General features: G+C 37.1%; 1 protein-coding gene across 5 annotated transcripts in view; it reads right to left on the bottom strand.

Moving 5' to 3' along the window:
• Positions 1–20918, bottom strand: part of BTBD9 (BTB domain containing 9) — a 504605-nt gene that overhangs the window by 415161 nt on the left and 68526 nt on the right. For 3 of the 5 annotated variants that reach the window (XM_072641986.1, XM_072641983.1, XM_072641982.1), the window contains exon 2: positions 7684–7801. The exons of the other annotated variants lie outside the window; for them this stretch is intronic. In XM_072641986.1, the coding sequence (XP_072498087.1) occupies positions 7684–7746 (63 nt within the window). In that variant the 5' untranslated portion in view covers positions 7747–7801. The remainder of the gene's footprint in view (positions 1–7683; positions 7802–20918) is intronic. 5 annotated transcript variants of the gene reach the window in all.

Genomic DNA, 20918 nt, shown 5'->3' on the forward strand with positions numbered 1-20918 from the left:
AGCTGAACCTTGAAGGGAGCTAGGCATTCTAAGTGGTACAAATAAAGAGAAAATGTATGCCAGACACTGAGGACAGTCAGGACAAAGATATAAAGACAGGAGATATACTGAAGAAAAGAAAAAAGGTCATCTTGGCAGGACTCCTCAGACATCTCATTTTCTACCCAGTCGCACTCATTTTGGACCCTTCTGGCTTCTCTATTATCCCTCCACTAAACTCATCACTCGGGAATCACAGTAAGATCCAGTTGATCTTGTTACATCTCATGAGTGCTCTCCAGCCCTCTCACTGAAAAGTGAAGCCATAAACTCTTCTACTTAAGAAGGGGAACAGGACTGACATCTCAGACATGTCCTCATTTCCCACCCAGCTGCACTTATTTTGGACTTCTTTGACCCCCTTCTCCACCACAGCATATACCCTTCTTCCCCCATACCCATTTCAACTTTTTTGTGTGTGTCACCTTCCCCCATTAGATAGAGCAAGGACTGTATTTTTCATATTTGCATCCGCAGCACTTAACATCAGTGCCTCACACACGGTAGGCACTTAATAAATGTTTAATGACAACTAATTAAAGAGTACATGAAACAGAAAATTGTATTATAAGGCTGGAAAAGTAGGCTGCAATAAGGTTATAAAGGGCTCTAAAAGACAAACATAAGGGTTTACATTTTATTTTAAAGGTAACAGCAGTCACTGAACATTCTGATCAGATCTGTGCTTTAGGAATATCACTTTAGCAGCTCTTCAGGGGATGGACTGAAAACAAGGAAAAGTTGAGGCAGGGACACCAAGGAGGCTACTGTAATAGTCCAGGTGACTAATTAAGTTAATAAATGTCTGAACCATGTTGGTGGTTTTGTGAGTGGAAAGGAACAGACTGATGCAAGATTTTAGGGAGTTAAAAAAAAACAAAACAAATAAGTTCGAGAGCTAGGGTTCTAGGGCCTCTGACTATAAATACTTCATTTCACAGTAGCTGGTTGGTGATTTTTATAACCCTTATGAGATATATAAGGGTAGGTTTACTCTTTATATGTTTGAAATTACAAATATATATATGCTACACAAAGCTACAACAGTAATGGCCTTTTCCTCTACTGGAAGTATTAGCAAAAAACATCTCCAAAAGACCTTTGATTCTCACTTTGCCAAAACAATCCAAGGCCACCACTGGCCAGGCAATTTAAAGCAAAATTCTCTGGGAAGTATCATAGCAATGTTGACTGGCTTCTATCTTATATGCCAATGTCATTAATTAAAATTCTTGTTTCCTTTTGTTTTCATCTCTGATCTAGTCAATAAATTTTGCCCCCATTTTCCCAATTAGATCTTCATAGAAGCATGTCTGTCCACTTGGGCCTAAATAGTTTCATAGTAGTTGGGATCACAATTAAGTCCTTCAACATCCCCCTGGTTAGCCAATCTTGAGTAAATTGGGAAACATTCAAATTACTGAAACCAGTAACAGTGCCTAAAGATCCAAAAACTTAGACCTGAAGGAGAGGTATCAAATAACATCTTGTTTCCACCAATTACCATCCTGGCATGAGCATGTGGACACACACACACACACAAACACACACACACACACAAGCCATCTTCCGAGCTGCCACATAACCCAATTGAGAAGTAAATTTGGAGATCTGCAGCATCCCACTTCTGTATCTAACCAGATATAAAGACTATCCTTTAATAAATCTCTTCTCAACACATATACCTTCTGCATGTTTCCTCCTCCTTTTCCCTAGTACAAACAATAAGTTGCTATATAACCTCTCAATTGATGAGGTATTTATACTGCCAAATGAAGGCATTGAAATGGAAAGGAAAAACTGATCATCTTGTTTTCATTTTTAAACTCTGACAATTCAGATAGCTCTCATTCCACCTGCTGCAGTGAGTGGTGATACCTAAATGATGAGGGAGTATACTGTGTTTGTCCTTCATTCTCAAAGAGGGCCATGACATCAAGATGATGATATGACTTGCAGTTGACTATCACTTGAATAAGGAAGGGCTGTGCAAGGTCACCAACTTCTCTTTCTTCTCCTGAGCCATCTGGGTCCAGTGGCCTGATATTCAACAGGATGACTGGAGATGGCCCAGGATGCAATGGGAGACCCTGGCCCTTTCAGGCTAAGGTCTTATCACATTTTCACTTTGAGTGAGATACACTTATTCAATGAAATGAGGGAGTGTAAGAAGTTGAGAATAAATTCAACTTTGCAAACCTGCATGACTAGAATAGTAGTACTCAACAGACTGGGGGAAGGGACAGTATTAGATAATGAGTCTTGCTTTAGATATGTTGAATCTGAGATGATAATGGGCCATTCTGTTTGAAACAATCCACAAACAGTTGATGATGCAGGATGGGAACAAGAGGAGTATCTATATATCTAGGAGTCATCTGCACAAAGGTGATCACTGAATCCATCTGTGGTAGAAGTATTATCTACCAGAGGTCCCTCTTGTGTGGGCTAGGTGAATTTTTCCAAGGAAGCTGTCCCCAAGACTTACTTGGCCCAGTTGGCAAAGGCTCAATTAAACCTTAGACCAGGCTTCCTCATCACCTAAGGGCATAAAAAGAGGTCAGCCCCCATTAAACAGTCTTGGCAATGCCTCAAAGCTATTAAGAGTCACCCCATCCTGCTGGCCAGTTTCTGTCTGGAAATGAAGAGACCTGGATCAGCCTGAACAAGTATCCTTTCCATGCAATGATTACATAAAACTTTTGTTAAATGTTTCATAGTCCATAAGTATCTTATTTCATTCCAATTCAAACCTGAACTACCAGACTAGTCAGACATGACCTACAACACCATGGGAGTTGCTGAGGTCATCAAGAAAGAAAACAATCAGAGAACAGAGGTATTGGGAGAGATATTTGAGATACAACCACATTTAGGGGACAGAACATAGTGATTCAACAAAGGAGACTGAGCAAAAGTGAGCAACCAGATAGATTTGAGAAAAACTAAGAGAGAATAGTATCACAAAAACCCAGAAAGGAGAAAGTATACAGGAGGAAAGGGTGATCAATAGCATCAAATGTAGTAGACAAATAAAGAAGGATAAGAATTGAGAAAAGATCCATCAGATTTGGTAATTAAGTTAATTAAGCTCATTGGTAAATTGGGAAAGAACAATTTCAGTTGAATAATAAGGTTGAGAGGAATGAGAAGAGAGAAAGTTGAGATTTTTTTCAAGGCACTTGGCTGTGACAGAGAGAAAGAACTACAGAGTAAGAGCTTAAAAGGACAAGAAGGAGTCAGCGAGGGTTATTGTTTTTTGGGGGTTTTTTTAGGAATGGGGAAACACTGACATGGTTCAGACAAGAGGGAATGAGCATAGGCAGTGGGAAGATTAAAGATTAGAGAGAGAAGGTAGATGATTGTGGAGGCATTTTGCTGCAGGAGAGAGGAAGGGAGGGAATTAAAAGTACAAACAAGCTGGTCTTGGTAAAGAAAAGGGTCACTTCTTATAATGGACTAGGATAAGAGAAAAGAGATATGATCCAAGGAATTCTGGGATATATTCAGGGGAGAAAACGGAGTTCATGGTAAATGCCTTTATGTTGTACATAAAGTATAAAGAGAGGGGCAACTAGATGACTCCATGGATAGAGCACTGGGACTGGAGTCAAGAAGATCTGAGTTCAAATTTGACCTAGCTGTGTGACCCTGGGCAAGTCAATTAACCTCTATTTACCTTAATCCACTGGAGAAGGAAAGGACAAACCCCTCCAGTTATCTTTGCCAAGAAAACCACATGGACACTATGGCCCACAGGGTCATGAAAAGTCAAACACAACTAAATAACTCAAAGACTTGTGGAGAGGGTGAAGGAAAAGGGGTGGATGGCTGCCTTTCGGAGAGCAGAAAACAGCTGGAACAGCTGCTATTGGAGAGTATGATAATCAAAGTGGGAAAAAGTAAAATGAATGTCTTGCTGCATCAAAGGCACAGCTAAAATTAGATAACAAATCTGCAGTGAACCCAATGACTTCCTTGGAGTGACTTCCTTGAAAACTACATAGGGTATGCATGCACAAACGTAAGGAGGTTAAAGATTTCAAAATAATATTCCAGAAAAAGCTTTCAATCAGCTTGGTAGATATATGAGTAGATGGAAATTAGCAATATAAAAGAAGGTTAGAGAAAAATTCTGAAGAGGTTTGAATCCTAGGCTGAAGAGGTTTTGTTTTGTTTTGTTTTTAATCCTATAAGCACTGCAGAGCCATTTAATGGTTATGAACAAAGTAATTATGTGATCTGACCTAAGGATATTTTGTCAGTAGCATGAAGGAATCACAAAAAAGGAGTTAGACTGGTAAGAGGCAATTAAAATAGCTTAGGTAAAAAAGTAAAGAAGGCATGAACCAGACTAGTGGAGTGAAAGAGAAATGAGAAGCGTGTGAAGAAATAATGTTCCTACAATCACCAGCAACTGATTTAGGGGTGACAGGGATAAGAGGGAAGAAAGGTTGGTCAAAGGAGGTAAATAATACGCAATAAAAAGGGCCCCAAGTTCAAATCTTATTTCTTCTGCTCCTTGCTAACTATGTAACCTTAGACAAGTCACTTAACCTTCCTGGGTCTCAGTTTCCTATTCTGTAAAATGAGGGGGTTAGACTATAATGTCTCCAGAGATTGCTTCTAGTTCTAGAGCTATGATACTAAAACTTGGTTTTTTGAACCCAGAGAACTGATATCATTAACAGAAATAGGAGAAAGAGTAGGGCTTAAGTGCAGAAGAATGAAATGTAATCCAAATATTTTGGACATTGAGTTTGTGGTGCTAGCAAGTCATCGAAGAAGATATCTAGTAGAGTCAACAAGAAATTACAACTTCACAAAACTTACATGAAAACTAGATTTATTACAAGAGAAATGAACATGCACATGCAATCCAAAATCACAATCCATACAAAAGTTTGCCTATTTATAACACAGTAGGACAAAGGAAGGAGAAAACACAAATCTCTACCTAAAGCAGCGTGGCACTGGAGGGGGAAAGGTGCAGTAAAGAAGAGGAAAGGACAAAATCCCTCCAGAAGGGAGAAACAAAGCCATGGCAAAAGCACATTCTTTTTTCTTGGGAACTGCTAGACCATGAAGTTAGGAGGGTCTGTTTATCTACAAAGTTCCCAGATGTACAAGCAGTTTCTCAGCCTAGTGCAGCCTGTCCTGACTCCTAAGGACACACAGGGAGTCCAGCTAGGGATGCAAACAACACATTATGTCAGCTCAGAGAGGGCTTCATCTTTGACACATTCAGGGCCTCCTGCATAATCCGGGTCTGGTGTTTCTGGAAAATATAGCAACTCAAAAAGACAAGTTCAAGAGACCCATTAACATTAATCAACAGCAGGCAACTTTTAAGAGTTCAAGAAAAAGGTAAGCGGTACAGATATAGAGTTGGGAGTGATCTATATAGAGGCACAGTAATTAAAACTATGGAGTAGATGAAATTCTCAAGGAAGAAAATACAGAGAAAAAAGGGAGGAAGACTAAGGACAGGTGCTTAGGGGAATACCCACATTTAGGACATGAAAAGAAGAAAAACTCATGCGCAAACTGAGCTAATATAATAAACATAATAATTCTACCTGTTCAATAAATTCAATAAACATAAATTCTACCTAAATTTATTCACTTATTCAGTGCCATACAAATCAAACTATCAAAGGATTACCTTACAGAATTAGAAAAAATAACAAAATTCAACTGCAAGAACAAAAGGAAGTAATATGCATGTGAACTTAATCAAGATGGGAGTACTTCAGTTTTCCATATTTGGTGTTTGATGTCCCTCTCTTCTATCCACTAGTTGATTCCATCTCAGGCAAAATGGATAAATTTGCATTTGCAAAATGGAAGTGGTAACGTAATAATACTTGACAAGAGAAATAATGAAAAAAGTGGAAAGGAACCAGATCTCAAACTACAGTACATAGTAGTAATCATCTAAACAATTCAGTGCTGGTTAAAAAAAAAGAGAAAAAGGAAGAATAGATTAAGCACAGAAGAAAACAAACCCTAGTATGTGATAAACCCAAAGACCCCAGCTACTAGGGTAAGGGCTCACCATTTGACAAAATCTTCTGGGAAAACTGTATAAAAGCCTGGCAGAAATTAGGCTCAGACCAACACTTCACTCTGTAAACTAAAATAAACTCCAAAGGGTTACAAGATGTAGATATTTTAAAATTGCACCATAAAAAGTAGGAGGAATAAGAGAAAAATCACCTCATATCTATGAATAGAGTTCATGACCAAAGAAGGGATGAAGAGTACAAAAGATAAAAAATAAAGTACTGACTACATAAAATAAAAGTTTTTGCACAAACAAATCCAATGTAGCTAAGATTAGAAGGGAATCAGCTAACTAGGGGCAGGTGGGAACTTGTCCAATAAGCTGCTCTGATAAAGTTCTTATTCCAAAATCTATAAGTAACTGAATTAATAAAACTGTAAGAATAAAATCCATTCCCTAACCGATGAATGGTCAATTACTAATAGGCAGTTTTATAAGGAAGAAAGCCAAGATACCTACAGCCAAATGAAAAAAATGATCCATATCACTAGTCATTGGAGAAAAATGATGAAAATTAATGCAATTTCCACTTCACAACTATCAGACTAGCACACTGATCAAGCAGAAAATGTCAAATATTGGAAGGACTATGAAAAAACAGGGACATTTGGTGGAGCTATGAACTGGTAAAGTTATTCTAGATATCAATTAGGAATTATGCTCAAAAAGTTATTAAACTATGAATACCCTTTAACTTAGTAGTACTATCACTAGTACCACACCCCAAAACCCATCCAGAAAGAGATCAAAGAAATAAGAAAATATGCACAAAAATATTTTTAGTACTGTAGATTTGGGTTTTGTTTTGGTTTTTTTTTTAACTAAGGGAGTACCCATCAATTAGGGAATGGCTGAACAAATTTGGGCAAATGAATGTAATACGATACTACTGTGCTGAATGATGAAAGAGATGGTTGCTGAGAAACCTAGAAAGAATTGGACAAACTGATGTACATTAAGTCTAGCAGAACCAGAAGAACAATATATACTATACAAAAAGCATTGTAAATACAATTTTCTCAAGGGGGGAGGTAAGTGGGAAGGAAAAAAAAAATAACATATTTTTTTCATTTTAATTTTTTAAAAGTCTGATCTCTGACAAAAACTAGTTGTGTCACCATGGAAAAGGTCACTTAATCTCTTAGTGCCCTAGGCAACTCTCTAAAAGTAGAAGCTGAAGAATAGTTGACTCTTTTGCCTGAGTAGAGAGGAAGTCTGCTACTTACGTATAATGTTTTCATTATTTCCCAGTAATGCCAAATAAAATCACAGGTCTAGACTGAAAAATGGCAGTTCATACTTTTATAAAACACTAAACAATTTTGCATTTATTATTTCATTTGAGCCGCACTGAACTCTGTGAGGTAGATACTATTATTATCCCCAGGTGTTGCTGATTCCAGTCTAGATTTTCATTCACTGAAAAAATTGAATTACCTCAGAAGCCATTCATTCAAAAAGCATTTATTAAGCACCTACTTGTGCTAGGCATCATACCCTAGGACACGGGGCAGCTTGGTGGTGTAGTGGATAGAGCACCAGTGCAGGAGTCAGGAAGACCTGAGTTCAAATCTCACCTCAGACTTGACACTCATTAGCTGTGTGACCTTGGGCAAGTCACTTAACCCCAATTGCCTCATCCTGGGTCATCTCCAGTCATCCTGATGAATATCTGGTCACTGGATTCAGATGCCTCTGGAAGAGAAGTCAGGCTGGTGACGTGCACAGCCCTCCCTCACTCAAAACAAAGTCAAGTGCAAGTCATGTCATTACTTCTCTGATGGCATGGTCTTCTTCGGCAACGAAGGATGAACACACACACACACACACACAGACACACACCCAAGGACAAAGCAAAAACTTGAAACCATCCCTGCCCTTTAAACAGTTATATTCTATGTGTGGAAGAGGTATGAACATGAACACAAGTAAGTACAACACACATACACACAGAGGAATGGGGGAGAGGGAGAGAGAAATCAAATCAATAAACATTTATTCAACAAGCACTTAAAATGTGCGAGGCCTCTGTGCTAAGTAGTACTGGGTGGACATCAGGATAGGCCTTTTATGGGAGGTAGAACTAAAGTAGAGCCTTGAAAAAAAGCTACAAATAGCAAGCAGAAGAGGTAAGAAAAAACAGTTCAAAGCAGGAAGGATCTCTTTGGCAAAAACACCAAGAAAGATGGAAGATGGAGCAGGTGAATTTGAATGGAAGACAGTTTATCAGTCAATCAAACAAGCAAGAAGTATGAATTAAGTAAGCATTGGTTCGTTGAAAATTGGTTGACACTGACACTGGCTGATCAGACCAATACAAACTCTGAATGTTCTACCACAGGTCAGGCACAAGTAGTCTATGTGAACATTTGGGGTAGATACTCTAAATCTATGCATCCCACACATTTCTTTTAAGCTACTTCAATTCTGTTTTGCTCACAGAGCACAGCATCTTCTCTGATGAGGGCAAGCAACGCTGAGTGGTCCTATGCCAGCGTCAAAATGTGTTAATGTGTGCATTGTGCACACAAAATGAAGTCCTTAACCTCAAGGAGCTTACACTCTAAAAAGGAAAGATGTACATATACAAGAGTGTATTAATTGACACAAGGTGATTTGGGGGGAATACCCTAGCATTAAGACTTCATATACAAAGAAGGTATCACTTGAGGCTACTGGCTACCCTTGGGAGAAATCAGGGGCTCTTAGAGGCAAAAGTGAAGGAATGCATTCCAGGGATAAAGGTCAACTAGTATGAGAAACAGGGAGGCCCAGTCTGTCTGAAACATAATGTATTTAAAGGCGAGTCAATCAACAAGTATTTATTAAACACTTACTATGTACCTGGTACTGTATTAAAAAGCAATGATACAAAGAAAGACAAAACACAGTCGCTGCCCAGAAGAAGCTCACATTTTCCTAGGGGAAAGTAACATTTAAGAAACTTGGAAAGGCAGAGACCATCTTAGTAAAACCCATTCCTGAGAAAGAATCCTCTTCATAACAATTAACATGTAGTAATCCAGGAAGGTGGAACCCACTACTTCCAAGACAGACCACTTCTGAAGAGCCCCAATTATTAGGAAATTTTTCCATAAGTCAAGTACAAACCTACTTCTCCACAACTTGTACCAGTTGCTCTTCCTTATGCATTCTGAGAAAATAAGACTCCACTGGCAAATTAGATAACTATGTCAGAAATTCCGTAACTGGCAAAACAATGTTTCTGCTCCAAGTTCAATGGTATAGGTATGTACCTGTGATTGGTATGGATAATTCAGAAACAAGAGATAACCATAAAACTTTTATTTTGGTTATTATGTGTAAAAAATTATATGTGAGCTAACATTTCTTTATGTTTAATTATTTTTATTTTATTTTTTTATGAAATAAAACAAGTATTTTCATAGCATAGCTCAATAAAAAAGATGATTGTACATGAAACTGTAAGTCTACTGTGCACAACTTGCTATTCCTTTCAAATATACAACTAAATTATCCTGTAAATTTCTTTTTTTCTTCCTCTATCCTTTTTCCTAGAGATAGCTACCATCAGATACAAATAGTTGTGGGTGTACGTGTATGTGTATGTGTGTGTGCATGCGCATGTATATAAAATAAAATTATTCCATACATATTTTTATTTATCAGTTCTTCTCTGGATGCAAATAGCATCTTTTTCATATGTCATTAATTTGAGTAATTTGTTAACTTGGGTATTTATAATAATCAAAATAACATTTGTTCAAAATTGTTCTTAAGACAGTATTGCTGTTGCTATATACAATGTTCTCCTGGTTCTGCTCATTTTGCTCTGCATTACTTTGTGCAAGTCTTTCCATATTTTTCTGAAGTCCATGAAATGCTTATCATTTCTTATAGCACAGTAGTATTCTATCACTATCATATCAGTCATTACCCAAATGATGAGTATTCCTGAAATTTTGATTTCTTTGCCACCACAGAGAGATTTTAGAACATATAGGTTCTTTCTTTTTCCCCTAATTATCTTCAGAAACAGACCTAGCACCACTGGTCAAAGTACAGGTATTTAATAACTCTTAGGGCATAATTCCAGATTGCTCTCCAAAATGGTTAGATCAATTCACAATTTCATCAACAATGAATTATTGTCCCAATTTTTCCACATCCCCTCCAACATTTGTCATTTTCCCCTTCTCTCATTTTAGCCAATCTGGTAGTTATAAAATAAGATCTCAAGGTTGTTTTAATTTGTATTTCTCTGATCAATAATGACTTGGAGCATTTTTTCATGACAATAAACAGTGATTTCTTCACTGGAAAACTGTCTGTCCATATCTTTTCACTATTTATCAATTGGGGAATGACTCTTATTCTTATAAATTTGAAAAAAGTTCTTTATGTATTTTAGATATGAAACCTTTATCCGACAAACTATAAATTTTTTCTCCAATTTTATGTTTTCCTTTGAATATTGGTTACTCAAACCCAGTTTTCCCCAACCCAAATAAAAGATATTTTCATCAACCAAGCAAAAGCAGCATATATAATATCACAATGTACTTATGTCATAATTTTTTCAAAAAATGCAAAAAGGATCTAAATTCATTTCCATTAAGATTGATCAGGCAAGTAGGGTTTACAAACTATGCCAAAATAAAGGCTTGGTATATTTTCAGAACACAAATTCCTTTTTCGGTTTTTGCAGAGAACACTCAAAGAGCAAAGTTCTACAAGGTAGAGGTGCCAGTAAGTCCTTGAAAGATGCACAAAATTCCCCAAGGAAGCCATCTTTACTTAGACTATTTCCTGACTGAAGAGCCTTTATGGGAAAAAAGACCTTCTGCTCTTTAATTGCAGAATATAAATGATCTTTCTCTAGAGGAAAGAGATGGCATTTACAACCATATGGTTTTGCAATTTCTCTGCTCTTGTTACCCATGTGGTGTATAATTTAACGAAGTATTTCTTAAACTTTAAATTAATATCACTTGGGGAGATAAATGATGTCCTGTTTGCATCTTAAACATGCACATACAAAAAATCACCTTCTGCTTTCCTCAAGGGAAATACACCTCTCTTGCTCTGATCATACATACTTCTTGGCATGCACAAGCTGAAACATGCAGGTGTAAATTGACCACATTGAAAAGTATGCAACCTTGATTCTGATAACCCAGCCACCATTCAATTCTGAAAGTTACTGAGAAGTAACATCACAACTAAAATAAAGAGACAGATATAGTGAGGAACATCAAAGTCTACCACCAGAATTTCAGGAAGCAAGACTGAGGTCTTTCCAATCTAGTAGAATTGCTAAATGAAATCTTTCTCCACGGAGACCACATGAAGCTACAAGGGTAGTCTGACTAAGAGACCTATCACCAGATTTCCTCTCTTCAGAAAAGAATATTGAAAAGCTGAAGTATGAGAAAGAATAGTGTATCTATTGCTGGCTCTTAAATTCATCATGATATTTCTTTTAATTGAAAGGTATGCTTCTTTACCCAAATATGATATATTTGTAAAGAAAAGTTTGTGGATATTTTTAAATATTGGTAGAATTCTGTTTTAATGATCTTGACAGAACATAAAAAAAGCTCAACAGAAATACAAAATTCCTTTTCAACTCTACATAACTCCTATTTACCAATAACCTCTTTCACAGGCTAGAGTCACCTTTCTCTAACATGAGGTACTGTTTTGTTTGTCCTTCCTTTTAGAAGACCATGACATCAGAGAAATGATGACATGACTTGGACTTGACTGTTTTGAGGGAGGAAGGGCTGTGTAAGGATGTGCAAAATACATATAGGCATGTTAAAATGTTTTTCTCTTAAGATACACAGTGCGAAGTAAGAAAGAAGTAGTAATAGTGGCCTAAAGGAAAAAGGATGGAGGGAGTGGGGGAGTTACTTTTTCCTGTTAAGATTCCCCCCAAATAGAAAACCCAATACAAGTAAAGCTGCCAAATGCCCTGCTGCACTTCCCAATTCATTTAATCTTGCCCTCCTTTCTCTTGAATGATCTACAATCCCCATAAACACTTAACTCAGACCCCCTTATTGTTTGACCTACTTGCCGACTCCAAATACCTTGAACACCAGACATTTTATAGATTGCCAATAAGAGAGTGACAGTGACGTTTGCAATCATGTTAAGGTTAGGGTTTTTCAGGTTCAGATTTATATAACCTGATTAGTTCCTCCAGCTACTATGTGCCTTCAATTTCGGTAGCTGCTAATTTAGGACTTGGGGGTAGCAGATAGCTAGATCTTTTTTTTTTTCCAGTCATCTCTGAAAGCATTTAGTATATGAATCAGATAATTATGGTTTTTCTTTTAAAAAAAACACATTTTATTAATATCTATATGAATATTTAAATTGATTACCAAAATTTACCATAATAAATTTAAAAGAAAATACAAGCTAGTACAAGACTTGAAGAAACAGTAAAACATGAAATTTCTTTCTCTAAACTTGTTCAGAAATCATTATGTACCTTGTCAAAAATGCCCTTGTTTTATTCATGTTTATGAATGTTCTGCAAATAATTTTTATCTCATATATTAAGTTCTTAGCAGGAGGACTACCTCTAGATTAGTTGAGATGTAACCACTGTAACACAATCTAATTTAATTCTATTCATTTATTTAAGTTTACAATGATTTACAAAGCATTGTTATATAAATAGTGAACTTCAAAGGAGGAATTGATATGGAAATATATATCTGCTTAACCTTTTGCTTATATAGCAAATAACAGACCTAAGAACAGAGGAGTTCTTACAACCAAAAAGGGGAGCAGAGAAAGGGAGAGGTGGAAAAGGCAAGGATAGTGACCTTCATAGGATACTCAGGAGTGCTAACAGGGAAAATGAATACATTTTTACTAATAAAAAGCTTCAAATAATTAAATGTTAGGTTCAGGCTTCTATAACAGGTTCAAGCAATACAGCAAAAGGAAAACTGCTGTAAGCTCAGAAATTTTACTCCTAGTTTGTTGTTGTTCGATCAAGATGGACTCCTCAGGATCCCATTTGGGGTTTTCTTGGCAAAGATATTAATTAAGAGTGGTTTTCCATTTCCTTCTTCAGATGAGAAAACTGAGGCAAAGAAGGTTAAATGACCTGCCCAGGTCATTTAAATGACACAGTATTAAATGACACCGCTAGTAAGTGTCTTTAGTTGGATTTGATCTTAGGAAGATGAGTCTTTCTGACCCTAGGCCTGGCTCCATCCACTGTACCACCTAGTTATAGGGGACTGGAATTCAGGAGAAAGATTAGGATTGTATATATGTATTTGGAAACTGTCTGCAAAGAGATAACTGAACCCATAGTAGGACTGCAGTTTCCTGAAGCAGCTCCCTTTATCCTGATACAGCTCTCTTCCCACAAACAGCTCTCCCACCCATAACCTCCTTCAGCCTCATCTTCCCTAGGGTTTTCCCCTTACAAAACCTGATTGGCTCTAGCTTCTCTGATGCCATTTCATGGCCTAGGGTCAATAAAAAGCCTGAGGGGTAGACAGTATAAAATACTTAGGAGTCTACCTGCCAAAACAAACCCAGGGATTATATGAACACAATTACAAGACACTTTTTGCACAAATAAAGTCAGATTTAAGTAAGTGGAAAAACATTAGTTGCTCATGGGTAGGCCGTGCTAATATAATAAAAATGACAATTCTACCCAAATTAATATACTTATTTAGTGCCATACCAATTAAACTATCAGACAATTACTTTCTAGAGCTGGATAAAATAATATCAAAATTCATTTGGAAAAACAAAAGGTCCAGAATATCAAAGGGACTAATGAAAAGAAATGCTTGGGAAGGTGGCCTAGCGCTACCAGACCTCAAACTCTACTATAAAGCAGCAATTATCAAAACCACTTGGTACTGGCTAAGAAACAGAGAGGTAGACAAGTGGAATAGACTTGGCACTCAAGATGCAGTAGGCAAGGAATATAGCAACCTTCTGTTTGATAAACCCAAGGACCCCAGCTTCTGGGATAAGAACTCATTGTTTGACAAAAATTGCTGGGAAAACTGGAGAACAGTGTGGCGGAAATTAGGCATAGAGCCGTACCTGACACCGTACACAAGAATAAAGTCCAAATGGGTACATGATTTAGGTATAAAGATTGATACCATGAATAAACTGGAGAAGCAAGGAATAGTGTATTTATCAGATCTATGGAGAAGGGAAGAATTCTTTACTAAAGGAGAGATAGAAAGCATTATGAAATGCAAAATGGATAACTTTGATTACATTAAACTGAGAAGTTTTTGCACAACCAAACCCAATGCAACCAAAATCCGGAGGGATGTAGTAAATTGGGAAAGAATTTTTACAGCTAAGCTCGGGGATAAAGGCCTCATTTCTAGAATATATAGAGAACTGACCCAAATGTATAATCATACAAGTCATTCCCCAATTGATAAATGGTCAAAGGATATGAACAGGCAATTTTCAGAGGAAGAAATTAAAGCTATCTATAATCATATGAAAAAATGCTCTAAATCACTATTGGTTAGAGAGATGCAAATCAAAACAACTCTGAGGTACCACATCACACCTATAAGATTGGCAAACATGACAGAACAAGAAAATGATAAATGCTGGAGAGGATGTGGAAGAGTTGGAACACTAATTCACTGTTGGTGGAGCTGCGAGCGCATCCAACCATTCTGGAGAGCAATTTGGAACTATGCCCAAAGGGCTACAAAAATGTGCATACCCTTTGACCCAGCAATATCGCTACTAGGACTATATCCCCAAGAGATCATAAAAATGGGAAAGGGTCTCACATGTACAAAAATATTTACAGCAGCACTCTATGTAGTTGCCAAAAACTGGAAGTCAAGGGGATGTCCATCAATTGGGGAATGGCTGAATAAATTATGGTATATGAATGTAATGGAGTACTATTGTGCCATAAGAAATGATGAACAAGAAGACTTCAGAGAGGCCTGGAAGGACTTATATGACCTGATGCTGAGTGAAAGGAGCAGAACCAGGAGAACTTTATGCACAGCAACGACCACAGTGTGTGAGAGTTTTTTCTGGTAGACTTAGATTTTTGTAATAACACAAGAACTTCTTACAAAAAAAAAAAAAATCCCAATGGTGGATCTCAAGGCAAAATGCCTTCCACACTCAGAGAGAGAAATATGGAAGTCACTCACATAATGTAGCAGACCATGTTTGTGTATGTGTATGTGTTTGTGTATCATGTTCTGATTTGTTATACGATTTCTTTCATTTATCTTAGTCTGACTACATAGCATGACTATAGTGAAAATATGCTCAATAGGAAAGTATATGTAGAATCTATACATAATTGTATGCAGTCGTGGGGAGGGAGGGGGGTAGTGGGGGATAGGTGAGGGGGATAAAATCACAATTGTATGGCAGTGATTGTTAAACATTAAAAAATAAAAAAATAAAAAAAAAAATAAAAAATAAAAAAAGATAAAAAGCCTGAGCCAGGTAGGCTAGTCACCTCTCAGACTTGGTGGGTGCCCAAGATGATGTGAGTTACTACACCTGAATGACCAAATGAGGCCCCATCCAGAGGAGCTAAGCACCACTGGATTCTAGTTGTATATCCTTGCTGTGTGTGGGCAAACTAAACCTTCTCCTCTGTCAAATATTCAATGACTCACAGGTGCCTCATTTTCATCCCAACACTGAACCTCAACTAAGATGACTACAACAACATGAGATCCCCAAATGAGAGTATATAGAAAAAGAGGATCCATCTTGGAAGACACATAGGGAATAAGACATGGCTCCAAACAAAAAACCTACAAAACCAGGTAAAAGGAAAACCTGAAAGAGGAGATGTCTACCAATATCAAAAGTTCTAGAAAGATCAACAAAGATAAGAATCAAGGAAAGGCAATGTATTTAGCAATTGGCAGATAATTGGTTGTCATGGAGAAAGAAGTTCCAGTTTAGTGGCAGATTCAGAAATCACACTACAAGGGATTGATAAGAAAAAGATAATGAAAAGGCGGCAGCAAATGGTACAAGATCTTTCCTAATTAGAAATTTCGTTGAGGAAAAAAAAAGAGATAACTTATTCTAATTAGTTCTGCTGGGAACAAATAAAGAAAAAGTGGATAATAGTTTTGACAGCACAGCAGAGTCAAGTTAAAGTATTTTAAGAAAAGGATAGACATAAGCATGTTTATAGGTAATGGGGAAGAAGGCAGTAGATACCAAGAGACTGATGATCAAAGGGGCAAGCAAGTTCCAGGAGGAGAAAAGAGGGGAGGGGATGAAGTGTATGCACCAAGTAGACAGGTTTGACCAGGAGAAAAAGTATCATTTCTTCAAAGACTTACACAAAGGAGGAAAGACTGGAGAATTATGTGAAGAGATTTACGGATATGGAATAAGTGGGCCAAGGGAAATGAATGCAGCCAGTACTGGAAAGAGTGACCAGGGAGGCTAAGTCATCAGGGAGGGGTCAGGTTTCAGTCACAGCTAGTAGATGGAAGGTTTAGGAGAGGAAAAGATTTAGGAAGAAGGGATATTTGTTGTCTACGGAATAAACACTTCACAGGACACAGGAAGGACAGGATGATATTTGATTGAAATTTTGGGATGGAAAGGTTAATGTGGACGGGAATTAGAAATTGGATGATGGATGTGGGGGGATTGGGGAATACTACAGTGGTTCAGAATCACTGGGATATGGAGGGTATAACTAGGTGTCACTCATCACTGAGTAGCAGGCACCACCTTCTCTTTCCACATGAGGTTGGAGAATTGGTTGGAGACAAGTGCAGCATGTGATGAAAGGAATGATAGTCAAAGGAATGATGGTCAAAGGATGACAGTCAAAGAGGAGGTCCCATTTCACTACTCCTCTTCCTTCTAAAGGGTGGAGATTAGCAGAAAAGAACATAGTAGGAAACAGAAGTCAAAACTTCACAGCAGGATAAGGAAGTTCTATTCCCCACTGACTTTCCTCTACCTCTTCCCTCAAGTGACATCACAGGAAACTGAAGGCCTGACATTAAAGGGAGGATTACTCCTCTGCACAGGAGGAAGATTCTCCACATTGCAATTGCCAGATTCAACAGATCACTTCAGTTGGAAGCAAGAGGTAGGCACTGCCTTGTGCTGGCACTGAAGTATGTCAGCCTGGTCCTGTTCCTTGCCACCTTCCTCCAGGGGATACCCAGCAGGAAATGAAAAAGCCTTACCAGAGGAAGGTCTGGCTACTCTTCTCACTTGAGACTGGAGATTAGGTTTAGTAAGAAATGGGACTCCCTGGGGGGGAAGGGAGGGAAGTTGTTTTGGGGCACATGGAAGTCACCCTTCTGGAAGTCAACCTTGTTGATTTTGCTCAGGGAAATCTGGGAGGTCAGAAGGAGGTCTGGCTTCTCTTCTCAAATAGAAATTCCATCCTCTGATGTCTATTAGAGATGCTTCTTAATCTAATTGGGAAAACAGGGCAAAATTTATTGGCTGGATTCAGGGGTGAAAACGATAGGAAGAAGCAATTAAAACTATACTGGCATAGAGGATAGTGGCCAGTTAATACAGCTATGAGACATCCTATACTGTTTTGCTTTAGACTGCCTGGCTAGTGCCAGAAGAGTAGCAGTGAGCAGCAGAATGAAGATCAAAAGCCTTCTAAAGGTGTTCAGTGCTTTGTTCTCTTGGAACTCTACATAAAAATGTTAAATCAGATTCTGTGAGGGAAGAGGAATAAATTTCCAAAACACAAAAATCCTAACAGAGGAAAAAGTCTTAATTATTCATATAGTTATATATAAATATGTAGATGCATGTATATATACATTTTTCAGTGAATCTATTTTTCCCAGGGGAGGAATAACAGTTGCAAGTACACAATTGTATGAAACAAATATTTCCTTAAGATATAAGAAAGGTCACAAACTAGGTTCTATGAAATGAATCTTAGCAGTAATAACATAATGGATCCTACAACAGGACTGCAATAAAGAAAAAGACCGGGAACCAGCTATGAATTCCTTAAAAAAGGAGGCCCCAGTAAATAGAAAGCCAGTAGATTACTGAAACAAGGGTCTGAAAACAGGGAAATAGAGAGTAAACGTAAAAGGAGAGGCTGCTGAGACAGAAAGGAAAGGTAAAGAAGTGGTAATGAAGGGGCAAGAATATATCTCCTCCTTGTCCTGGGTCGTGTATATGTAGGGGTGAGGGTGAGATAGAATAAAACACCCTATAATGGAAAAGAAACACCCTGTAATAGGGAGAGTGGCCAAAGATGGTTGAGGTGAGAAATTTATAAATAAGGAATTAACTTGCCCATAAAGGTGGAGTTCTTATCACAGATGGATTTCAAAGGCTATGAGAACATGGATGCTTTTTGGGGGGGGGAATGACATTTTTATTTTTGCTAATCTCAAATTAGAATAGAGAACTTCCTTTAACAATAAAGGTTGGCAACAAATCACTGAAGTTATTTAGCAATATCTGTAACTTTGTCACCAACAGAAATCACGTATACTTTCGTATCACATTACTTTATTTATCACTGATATGTAATTAATAGATATGCCACTACTGAAATGCTGAAAAGGAAGTACGATGAAGACTATTCTAATACGGATTCACTTGCATCAACATATATGACAGGACCCAAAAGCCACAGTGATTTTTGTGACCCACCCCCCCAGACTCCCACCCTTGGCCAAATGGCAGTACAAAGTCAGGAAAAACTAAAAGAACTTCACATCTATCCTAAAAATGCTTCTATAGATATGCACTCTTTTCATGGGAAGAAATGTCATTTAGAAAAAAGGTGGAATACTTTCAAAACCTGGATTTGTCATTTCACATAAACTTTTTCTTGAATATCCTATAAAGTTGCTTCCCAGATCGTCCAAAAAAAAAAAAAAACAAAAACAAAACCCAGCAAAACTATTCCACACAATTGCCAAGAATTAGGATAGTCAGACTGATCTGAGATCCAGAAATATAAGAAAAAGCTGAAAACCATACCAATATCGATTGATGCAATACATTCTAGAAAAGTTAATATTTCTTTCAACACTGTGAAGTACATCATTGAGAAATTTGCAGCCTTGACATTCCCTATCAGTCTGCAACTGAACGAAACTACAGATAATGTAATACTTATGTGCATTTTGTGGATCCTTTTTGGAAAATCTATTGACATTTGGCAATTGTAAAAAGTTTTTCTGCTAAACAAAATTTTGTCTGGGAAAAAAAAGCTCCATACTCTCCAGGGATACAGCTCTTATGACGCTTGGTAATATTATATATCTGGGCTTGCTAGTTTAGTGAAAAAGGAAGCTCCTCATATTGCTGTGATGCTTTTTTTGCTACAAAGAAACGCACTGGCCACAAAAAAATTTTGTCAACATCCATAAAAGTCACCAATTTTTCAGAAACAAGTCTATGAATCATCATAGTTTTTAAAAGATGTCAAGCAATAGGAACAAAATATCAAGTCCTTCCATACTACACAGAAGTTTGGGGGCTTTCAGGATGACAAATCTTGAAATGTTTGTCTGAATGAAGGAAAGAAGTTTCACTTTTTTTGAAAGATAAAAAAAGCCTAGTCTTGGAACACTTTGAAAGAAAGGGCTTTGTCCATCAGTTGGTTTACCTAGCAGATATTTTTAACCATATGAATGGGAAAAATCTTTTGACTCAAAGTCTTAGAAGTCACTATTATGGATGCTATTGAAAAAAATTTACAACATTCTTGGCAAAGCTACCAACATGATAGTAAAAAGTAGAGGCATAAATTTTTGAAACTTTAAAATGATGAAGGAAGTGCTTTATCAAGATGTAGATGAGACAGAAAATTCCATATCAATTTCATTGAAAAAGCAAAATCTGAAAATACCTGGAAACATTTTAGAACTGTTTCAAAAGTTATTTTTATCTTGGTGTCATTAAAGGTAAACCACAATTCTTTCCTTCCTGATATGAACTGTATCAAAGATGATATACTACCCAAAGCCAAATTCATTGATCATTGGACAAAAACTTACTATAATTAGAGTTTAATTCAAAAAGCCTTGTAGAATTATGCTGTTCTGTGATAGAAGTTTGTCTTCAACTTAGAAAGCAAACTACTGAGAAAGCTTCCATCTGAAATATATCCTTACAAATCACGACTTTTTAAACCTGGTTAACCACAAAAACAAAATATTGTTAAAAAATACAATTTAATGTTCTTATTGAAGCTAAGCAAAAATAGCTTTTATAAAAAAATAAATTTAACTTTAACATCTATATTTAAATGCATTATCTAACTAATGCATTAATAAAAACATTACATGAATACAAATTAGTTTTTAATATTTTATTACTATTTCAATACAACTTGTTTCTTTTGTAATTCTACATATTTTATTTTGTGCACTAAAAAATATTCTTAGGAGAAGGGGTTCAGATGCCTCACCAAGCTCCTAAACAGACCCATGACATCAAAGAGTTTTTTAAAAACCCTGCTCTTCAGGACTGTTCTTACAAATTCTAACCCATTAGGTGATAAATTGGTTCCAAAAAGCACCAGAGGCCCTGTCCAGTTTCCAGGGAATGCATTGCTTCTGCCTATTTTCAACAATGTCTTTTATCTTCTTTATCACTTATCAGGAAGTTTCAAATATCTTCTCAGTTGTCCTAATTAGGGGGAAGGGAAGAGAATAATTTCATTTAAAGAGCACCTGCTATGTTCCAGGCACTGTGCTTAGAACTTTGAAAATATTATCTCACTTGATCATTTAATTAAACTCTAAAAAGTTTGACCTTGCTAATCCATATAATCTCAACTCTAGAGTTATCT

The sequence above is a fragment of the Notamacropus eugenii genome, chromosome 2 (assembly GCF_028372415.1).
Source record: "Notamacropus eugenii isolate mMacEug1 chromosome 2, mMacEug1.pri_v2, whole genome shotgun sequence".
Classification (NCBI taxonomy): domain Eukaryota; kingdom Metazoa; phylum Chordata; class Mammalia; order Diprotodontia; family Macropodidae; genus Notamacropus; species Notamacropus eugenii.